This window comes from Phascolarctos cinereus, unplaced genomic scaffold, assembly GCF_003287225.1.
Source record: "Phascolarctos cinereus isolate Bilbo 61053 unplaced genomic scaffold, phaCin_HiC Scaffold_1;HRSCAF=81, whole genome shotgun sequence".
Taxonomy (NCBI): Eukaryota; Metazoa; Chordata; class Mammalia; order Diprotodontia; family Phascolarctidae; genus Phascolarctos; species Phascolarctos cinereus.
In genome coordinates this window covers 215,745,255-215,754,639 of record NW_027555514.1, presented here as the reverse complement: position 1 = coordinate 215,754,639, position 9,385 = coordinate 215,745,255, and the positions used below count along the sequence as shown (strand labels likewise).

Here is a 9,385-nt window from a genome sequence, read left to right as displayed (position 1 = left end):
TTTACAAAGCTAGGTGGTGCAGTGGATAGAGCACTTGGCCCTGTAGTCAGAAGGACCTGAGTTCAAATCCAGCCTCAGACATATAACACTTACTAGCTGTGCGACTCTGGGCAAGTCACTTAACTCTGCCTCACAAAAACAAACAAAAAAAAACTTCATAAAGATTCCATGAAGGGATAAAAGGATTTCCATCCAACCAGGAGCTGTTATTCTGCCACATATGTTCCCTAAGCTTGAGCTTGTGTGGGGCAAAGACCACTTACTCAAAATTAAAACAGAGACTTAAATACCTTGAAAGCAGAAAGAAGTTTATTGCTTTCTCACGAGAAAGGGTACCAACCCTCGGCCAGGAGAGTACTTATTCGGTACAGAAATCAAGGTTTATTTATACCCTAACTCAAGCTTCTCCTCCCTAATCCCCTTCCCCTTATCCCACTGGCTGGGCTTCAGGGAGCACAATCCATTCACAGCTCCAGCAACAGAGACACAAGTTTGTCCAGAGACAAGAAAGAGAGAGAAGTTTTGCAAAGGCAAGCAGTTCAGGTTGGGGGTAGGGCTCTTCTTTTTGCTACCTTGCTTAAAAAACAGGGTCTGAGAGGGGGAGGGTTTTGAAAACAATACAAAAACTATTAACAAGAACTACTGACCTTTTGAGGAGGCTTCACTTCTGAGAGATTATCTCTCACAAGCTCACTTGCCTCAGCATTCTATTTTTTTTCCTTAATAGTATTTTTCTTTTTTCCAATTACATGTAAAGATAGTTTTCAACATTCATTTTTGTAAAATTCTGAGTTGCAAATTTTTCTCCCTCCCTCCCTTCCCCCTTCCCCAAGACAGCAAACTATCTGATATAGGTTATACATTACAATTACATTAAACATATTTCCACATTAGTCATGGCGTGAAAGAAGAATCAAAACAAAAAGGGAAAACCACAAGGAAGAAAAAACAAAAAACAACAAAAAAGTGAAAATAATATGCTTTGATCTGCATTCAGACTCCATAATTCTTTCTCTGGATGTTTTCCTCAGCATTCATTATGTACTTGTAGAAGAGTATGTCCCATATTTTTAGAAATGTTTTATACATCTTTTATTAGTAGTAAATATCCCTAACAAAAAGCTAAGAAACCTGAACTGGTCATTAATGGGGAGCACACTGGTGGGGACTCATAAGATGCTGTATTAGAAAAACATTCTCAATGCCTCAGAGTTACTCCTAGAACAGTGGGACCCAAACTGTCAGTACAAATTGGGGTTAGGAGTGAGAGAAGTGATTATTTTTCTATTATATTAATAAGCAATTATTAAAATGGGATCCAGGCTTTTCTTATTTCCTCATTCAGGGCCAGTCCTTATAGGTCAGGTCAGCACCTCTGAAGGCCTTGGGGAATATGCTCTGAAGTCTTGGGCAGGACACCACCCAACTAGGAGACCTTACTTCTGTTTAGAGTGTAAAAAGAATCTAATCTAGATGAATTTCAGCCCCAAAGCATTAGTCCCTTTTACTATGCCCCACCATTGGAATTTAGGGGGACCCAACTCGTGAAGGAGAAAAGCAATCAGAATGGTCTGGGCAGAGATGGATTCCTTTGTTAAGATTGCTGGAGGTGGCTGAGTCTCATGATCAAGCCAAGTTCTCAGCAGGAGGAACTGAAGACTTTTTTTTTTTGGTATCAAATTTGTTTTATTCTTTACAGTTTCTCAATCATCTTGATTCAGTCATTAGCGCTGCTTCCGTCTGAAGGAGCATCCTTCCGTAAGTCTTGCCTTTCCTCCTGTAGGCTGACAGAGCACAGTGGAGCATCCCACACCGAGAACCACCATGTGTGCATGGCTGAAGACAGTGGTGATTTTATAGCACTCTGGGCACTTTACGTCCATGAAATACGAGTTTGGACTCTGCACCAGGCACTTCTTCTTGTGTTTCTGCTTCTCCTCCTCAGGAGAGGGGTGCAGGAAGTCTTTGGCGAGAGGCATGGTGGCACGGGCAGATCTTCACCGCTGGAAAATCAGCTGAAGACTTTTTAGCTCACCTTCTCATTAACTGTTCACCAACCAGGATTGATTTTCAGTTGTCAGAGGCACTCCCTTTTCCAAAGGTATTTAAAACATTCGTTGTCTCCACTGACCATCAATTTATTGTCAGCTAGCCTAATTAATAACTTGATTATTAATTACCCAGAAACTCTGCCTCTCGGGCTTTTCATTTGTCTTAGGAGAGAGAACCTCTGGGTGAGGGATCAAGGTAGTGGAGGCTACACAGATAATTATAGTTTATATATAATTTTACAGTGACAAAATGTTTGCATACATTTATTTCATTTTACCTTCACAAAAGCCCTGTGAGAGAGTGGGCAATTAACTTCATTTACCATATAAGGAAACCGAGGTTCAAAAGTTAAGTGACTCACTCCCAGTAACTTGGCTAGGAATGGATTTTAACCTAGACCTTCTTATACTATGATGACCATATAAAGTGCTTGCTGGGGGTTCGTTATTTACTAATCCACAATGCAATACTCTTCATCAAAGAGCAACGTGGAACAATGGAAAGAGTGTTAGATTTGGACTCCGGAAAAGTGGGTTCTCAAACTTATTAGTGGGCCTACTGGCAAGTCCCTTTTTCTGAGCATGTTTCCCCACTTGTAAAGTGCATACAATAATACTTGTACTCGTCAAAGGGGAATAGAATGGAATGAAACAAACATTTATTAAGCACCTACTAAGTGTCAGGCACTAAAGGTACTTTACAAATATTTATCACATTGAATCCTGACAACAAACCCTGTGAGGTAGTTGCTATTACGATTTCCCTTTTACAGTTGAGTCTAAGACTTACAGAAGGATGCTTCTGCGGACTGAAGCAGCGCTAATGACTGAATCAAGATGATTGAGACACTGTAAAGAATAAAACAAATTTGATACCAAAAAAAAAAGTCTTCAGCTCCTCCTGCTGAGAACTTGGCTTGATCATGAGACTTAGCCACCTCCAGCAATCTTAACAAAGGTTAAGGAACCTGCCTAGGGTCACAGCTATGAAGTATCTGAGGCTGGATTTGAACTCAGGTCAACTGGCTCTTTCAGGCTAAGCCTCTTGGGGCCCTGCATTGTAAAAGAGTCCAGTGTCTAATCTCTCAGCTATGTATGTCCAGAACCTGGATTACTGGCTTGCCAAGTGGAGGGCAAAGGGGCTCATTCCCACACTAACTCACCAGAGGCCAGGTTACAAATAGAATATCAGTTCATTCATTTATTGTGGGGGAATAAACATTTCCAAGTGTTTATGTGCCAGCAATCCAGAGCATTTCCTTCTTAGCATCAGTTGGCCTAGAGAAAGAGAAGGCCATTAGCTAAATTGCAATAAGAGCAATGAAGAAGAAGGATATGTCATCCAGACAATGGTGTCGTCCCACTTGCTTCACTGTAGACCAGGAGTTCTTAACCTTTTTTGTGAGCTGGACTCCTCTGGCAGTCTATGGTGCTCTTCTCATTAGGACGCTTCTAAGTGCAAAGAACAAAATACATAAGCTTACAAAGATAACCAATTATATGAAAATAAAGATTTTTTTTCCCCATCCAAGTTCACAGGGGTTTGGGTTCTGTAGATTAAAAAGCTAGGTTAAGAACCCTTAGAAGAAGGAGGGACAGAGGAAAAAAGGGAAAGAAGGAAGGGAAGGGAGAGAAGGAAAGGAAGCAGGGAGGAAGGGAAAGAAGTAAAGAAGGATGGAAAGAGGGAAGGGAAAGAAAGAAAGGAAGGAAAGATGGAAAGAAGGAAGGGAAGGAGGGAGAGAAGGAAAGGAGGGAAGGAGGGAGGGAAAAGGAAAGGGAAGGAGGGAGGGAAAAGGGGAGGGAAGGAGGGAGAGAAGAAGGGAGGAAAGGAGGAAGGAAAGGAAATATTGCTTGAGCATTTATTGTGTGCTCATCATTTAACCAGGACCAGCCTGGTTAAATCTGAGGCAGTAGATTCTCCAGGCTGGCTGAGGGGGATGAAGTTTCAGTAACAACAGCTCTCAAAAGACCAGCTACTTATTAAATTTTGAAGAGACTGTTAGCTAGGCTGGAGGAGGGAGTGCCCACATTCCACACTAGAGAATACCTGGAGCCTCAAAACACTGACACATAAGAGCCTTGGATCCCAGGTAAAGAAGCCCCCGCTGTAGAACCTCCCTTCTTCTTTGACAAGATTGCATAATTGCTCCATGAGCTCCTCTCTCTCTCCCTCTCTCTCTCTCACTTTTTTTTCAGGCAATTGGGGTTAAGTGACTTGCCCAGGGTCACACAGCTAGTAAGTGTCAAGTGTTTGGTCTGAGGCTGGATTTGAACTCAGGTCCTCCTGACTTCAGGGCTGGTGCTCTATCCACTGCGCCATCTAGCTGCCCCCATGACCTCCCCTCTTTGACAAGACCTGATAATTGCTCTAGAACCTTCCCTCTGTGACAGGATATGGTGATTGGTTGGATAGAGGGGGGTCACAAAGATGGAAGAATCAAACACAGCCTCTAGGATTTTCACCACAAGACTGAGATTGTGGTGGTGCCATTGACAGAAATGGGCACAAGGGAAAGGGAGAGGGAAAATCAGGGTGATTTTGGACATTCTGGGTTTCAGGTGATGGTCAGTTGTTCCTGTACAAGCTAAATCCTGTGGTTCTATGATTTAAATTTGCTATATTCAGGGGCAGCTAGGTGGTGCAGCGAGAGCACCGGCCCTGGAGTCAGGAGGATCTGGGTTCAAATTTGGCCTCAGACACATAATACTTCCTAGCTGTGTGACTCTGAGCAAGTCACTTAACCCCAATTGCCTCACTAAAAAAAAAAAAACCAAAAAACAAGTTAATAATTAAATAAATGAATGAATAAATTGCTGTGTTCTATTTGCATTAGGAGATGGAGACCCAGAGCTCAGGTAGTTCATATCTATAAATTTAGTAGATGAGTTTTACCTTTTTTGAGAAAGAGGATCTGAAGTATTCTCTCACTCCTTTGCGTGAGTCAACTGCCCTCCAGAAGTACAGCAAGGGCCTCAGGACTGATAGAAACGCTCCGTTGAGACAAGAGTTCGTGGAGCCTGGTGGCTGTGGCTTTTTCCCTCTCCTGGTTCCGCCAGAGTTGGAACATGTGGAAGATTCGCATGGTGGTCCCGGAGTGGTCTTCCTCCAGCCTATCCAGTTGGTGCTGCTGAAGGCCCAGGCATATTATTCCCAGCTGCCGCCATTCATGCCCCACATGCTGGGCTAGCTTCATCAGTGTTTTTTGGGTCACCACTGGCTCAGCTAGACATGGGAAGGTAAAGTTGGTCATTCTTGATGTCTCCCCTCCCTAAGCTTTGGTCCTATGGGGGAAATGAGGGCCATGGGCACTGATTAAACACCTATTTGTTAGGAAATAGCTGAATAAATTATGGTATATGACTATAATGGAACATTATTGTTCCATTAATGACAAAAGGGATGGGTTTCAGAGAAACCTGGGAAGAGCTCTACGAATTGATACAAAATGAAATGAATAGAACCCAGGGAAAGATTTTATAATAACACTGTCAACAAAAACGCCTTTAGTAGACTTAAGAAATGTGATGACCAACCATGATTCCAGAAGACTGATGCTGAAGAATGCTACCTACTTCCTGAGATGTGATTGGCTCAGAATGCAGAATGAGAAACCTTTTTGGACATGACTGATTGGGGAATTTGTTTTGCTTGATTATCTATGCATCCTTGTTACTAAGACTTTGTCTTTTTTTAATGGGCAGAGGAGAAGTGGAAGGGAAAGAAAAATAAATGCCTGTTCATTTTTTTTTAATTTTAAGGTAAAAAAATTTTTAAATCACCGATGTGGCACAAGGATACCAACTGAATAGGCAATGGAGGGGTCAAGCAAACACCAGAAGCACAGCTCTAGAGCTGGGAGGGACCGCAGAGGCCTGCGAATTCAATACCCAGTGTCACAAAAAGAAAATAGCAGAGCTAGGGTTATAAACTGAGTTCTATCTCCAAATCCAAAGCTGAGTCCATGACATCAGGATTCATGTCCTTCACCATTTGAGAAAGCGATCAGGCCACAGGTAACACAATAATATGGCAATTAATAAGCTTTAAGGAGAGTAAGGGGGTCACTGAAGATGAGCAGAGCCATGCCAGGCTAAGAAGAGGCATCAGATCTTACCTAATCCTATGGGTGGCTCTCTTCTAGTATGGGAGCTGATGATGCTGGTCTCCTGTCCCCGAGGACTATCTTCAAGCCTCCCCTCTCCAAGTTTTTCCAGGAGGTGCCGAGCAGGGATATGGTCCAGAGCCTGGGCCACCACACTCAAGGCTCTGGGGCCACAAGAGCACACCAGGTGGTAGGCAATATCTTCCCGGGAGGCAGTTGGAAGTGACCAGGCTGATGCTTCCGGCTTTTGCTGAGACACAACTTTCTTGAACGTCTGGAAATCTGCATCTTTCAGATCCCGGAGCACTTCAAAAATCTGCACTTCCTGGTTCATGAGGCCAGCTCACCTGGGCAAGCAATGCGGTAGGGGTTGGGTGACCATGAAACAGGGAGAGAAACACCATGACCAGTTAAGGAAATAGGGGGGTGGGGAGAGACAATTGAAAGAAAAAGACCTGGAGGTTAAGGTGGTAGGGGCCATGCTATAGGGACTGACAGAATGGGTGGGGGTGTGTGTGTGTGTGTGTGTGTGTGTGTGTGTGTGTGTGTGTGTGTGTGTGTGTGTGTGTGTGTGTGTGTGTGTGTGTGGTGTGTGTGTGTGTGTGTGTGTGTGTGTGTGTGTGTGTGTGTGTGTGTGTGTCACACCAAAGGGTGAAGAACTTGGAGTGGGCTCAGGTGGGAAAGGGAGATCTTGATGACTCAATACAGGTGAGTCTTGGAGAACAGAAACCTCAGGAAATACAGGGCTTTTGCAGTAGGCAGGTCATGCGGACCCTGGGACAACATTGCTTGTCCCGCCTCCTCTCCCTCCCTCAGCTTTCTCTTTAGGTTTAGCGCCGGGAGGACTTCTCCCAAGGAAGCCCGGGCCACAGATACGCTGTCTCAAACACTCTCTGTACATCGTCGGGGGTAGGAGAGGGAAGATGGAGAAGAGGAGGACGGAGAAGGAGGTCGCTCCTCTTTTTCCGCGCCCGCAGGGTCAACAGTCCCTTTTAAGCGGCCGCCCCTCCTCTCCCCCCAGTCCGAGAAGGACAGAGGGGGCTAGCCACCTGCGCACTGTGGTGCCCTCCATCCCGAACGTCTCACCTGATCTCGCCAAGTTGTCCGCTGACGCCGAGTAAAACCTGGGCTAGCTCGGTTCCCGGGTACCGTTCTATCAGAGAGTCCGCGGACAAAGGCAGTGGCGGTCCCTGGCTGGCTCCGCCCCAGACGCAGAGCGAGGAAAGCCCGGCGCCAATCAGCCTCGATGAGAGCTCCGAGTCCGGCGGGGAAAAGGAAAAACGACAATCCCCACCCCCAAGTGTTAGCACTTTTTTGTATTAGAAGCATGAAAACGAAAGTGTAAGGTGGAAGTTGAGCTAAGGAGCTAAGGAGCTCTTTCCCGCCCCCCACCCCCAGTCCTCCCTGCCTCCAAATCCAGAGTCTGGGGTTCTTCCTTTCTACTGCACCAGATTCCCAAAGAGACCCACCTAGAGAAGGGCTAGACGTTAGCTAGCTGGGGGCATTGGGGGAAGGAGGGAACAGGAGCTAACCTTAACGTTCCGGTAGCCAGTTGTTTTCAATTCCTTTTTTGGCTTTATCCAATTCAACAAGCCCTTAGGGAACTCATAAATCTTCCCAAGAGATTTTGTAGAGATAAGAACACTGTTTTGGAAGGCCAGAGGATAAGGGTTCAAATTCCATTTGTTCCTAAATCTCTGTCGCCATGCCCTCGGGTAATGTAAGTGCAAGACTGAACCTTCCTGGTCCAGAAGTCTTATCTGTACTCTGGGTCTTTGATGGTACCCCGTGACTGGAGGGCAGGGCCATTGGCTCCAGGACCTCTCTTTAGGGAAGGGCTCAGAGAAGTCGTCTCCCCGTTTCCCACCTGCTTTTGGAGTTCACCATCATTTACCGCAGCTTCCCTTGCCCCAACACTTAGGTTTCCTTTTGTATATTGCCTTCTCCCATTAGATTGTAAGCTCTTCGAGAGCAGGGACTGACTTTTTTTTTTGACTAGGCAACGGGGTAAAATGACTTGCCCAGGGTCACACAGCTAGTATATAACTGAGGTAGGATTTGAACTCAGGTCCTCCTCAATTCAGGGCCGGTGCTTTACCCACTGCGCTGCCTAGCTGCCCAGCTGCCCCTAGGGACTGACTTTTTGAAAGACTTGTAATTGTGTCTCCAGTACCTGGCCCATAGTAGGCACTTAGTGAATGTTTATTGACTCACTGATTGACTTTGATTCTCAGCCTCAGTTTCCTTATCTATAAAACTAGAGTGTTGGGCAAAATGACCTTTAAGGTATCTTCTAGCTCTAAATGTGTTATTCTAAGTCTTTCCAGGTTCTCCCAAATTCCCTCCTAGCCCCAAACCCTTCTTTGTCCAAAGCTCCTACCCCTAGGAAGGAACTTCTCTCATCCTTAGTCTAAGTGTTTTCCCTTGGTAACCTGCTCCTGGTCCTTGGGGGGACTAAGGGGGGGGCAGGGAAGAGAGGGTATATTCCTGTTATCCTGTCCTGGACACTGGCATTGTTTTGGGGACTGGCTTAAGAGTTGAGAAGCTGAAGACTTCCACTGACCTAGGGTATTGATGTGTTTTTCCTGGGCTTTGGAAAGACTTATTTGTGTATGATTTTAAAAGATGTAAGTAATCTGATCAATGAAATGAACAACGAGGATTGTAGAGAGTCAATGATGAAGAATGCTACCCACCTTTTCACAGAGAGGTGATGGACTCTGGGTGTAGATTGAGACATATGTTTTTAGAAATTGTCAGTATGGGAATTCATTATTTGGGAATAACATATTTGTTACAATGGGTTTTTCTTCCCCATGATGGGGTGCTTGGGTGCTTGTGCTTGTACTTGGACCCCAATTTCTCCCTAGTCTCTGAAACACTGTCTCTGACAACCACTCCCCAGCCCAAGGACACTGTGCCTAGCAGTTATTCATGCATGGGCCTCAGCGAGACCCTTATCTCTCTTCCTAGTCCAGCTACACAAAGCTGGGCGAGAGAGTGCTGGGCTGCTCAGGCCCCAACCCACAGATCATGTCTCTGGAAGCCTCCCAATTCCTTAGTAAGTTCCTGTCTTGTGAGAAAGCTTTCCCTTGTTGCAGAGCATTCTCTCATCAAGACAGAGAGAGAAGGGTGCCTTGCCCAGCCCAAGGACTCTTTCTCCTGCCAGACTCCAAAGATCCATACCTCTGTCATCTCCCTCCTTGTCCGGTATACTCCCTGTGCTTTCCC

The 9,385-nt window shown here is 45.3% G+C and overlaps 1 protein-coding gene across 2 annotated transcripts; it reads right to left on the bottom strand.

Annotated features, from left to right (window-relative positions):
- Positions 1 to 287: 287 nt before the first annotated feature.
- On the bottom strand, positions 288 to 7,523 carry LOC110194131 (small ribosomal subunit protein eS27-like). Of its 2 annotated transcripts, none has more exons than XM_020966303.2 (4): positions 7,241 to 7,523; positions 6,167 to 6,501; positions 4,945 to 5,274; positions 288 to 3,503 (listed from the first exon to the last, which is right to left on the bottom strand). In XM_020966303.2, the coding sequence occupies exon 4, from the start codon at positions 1,977 to 1,979 to the stop codon at positions 1,725 to 1,727; it is 255 nt and encodes an 84-aa protein (XP_020821962.1). In that variant the 5' UTR covers positions 1,980 to 3,503; positions 4,945 to 5,274; positions 6,167 to 6,501; positions 7,241 to 7,523; the 3' UTR covers positions 288 to 1,724. The 2 variants fall into 2 exon arrangements, with proteins under 2 accessions (XP_020821962.1, XP_020821961.1); XM_020966302.2 differs by having other exon boundaries at positions 3,226 to 3,503; positions 7,241 to 7,506.
- Positions 7,524 to 9,385: the final 1,862 nt, after the last annotated feature.

What these genes read in the sequence shown, in the direction of transcription:
- LOC110194131 (XM_020966302.2), bottom strand. Translation starts at nt 6,488, where the DNA reads ATGAACCAGGAAGTGCAGATTTTTGAAGTGCTCCGGGATCTGAAAGAT. An exon ending in AGAGCCACCCATAGGATTAG is followed by an intron (nt 5,275 to 6,166) that starts GTAAGATCTGAT and finishes TCCCATGTCTAG; the next exon opens with CTGAGCCAGTGGTGACCCAA.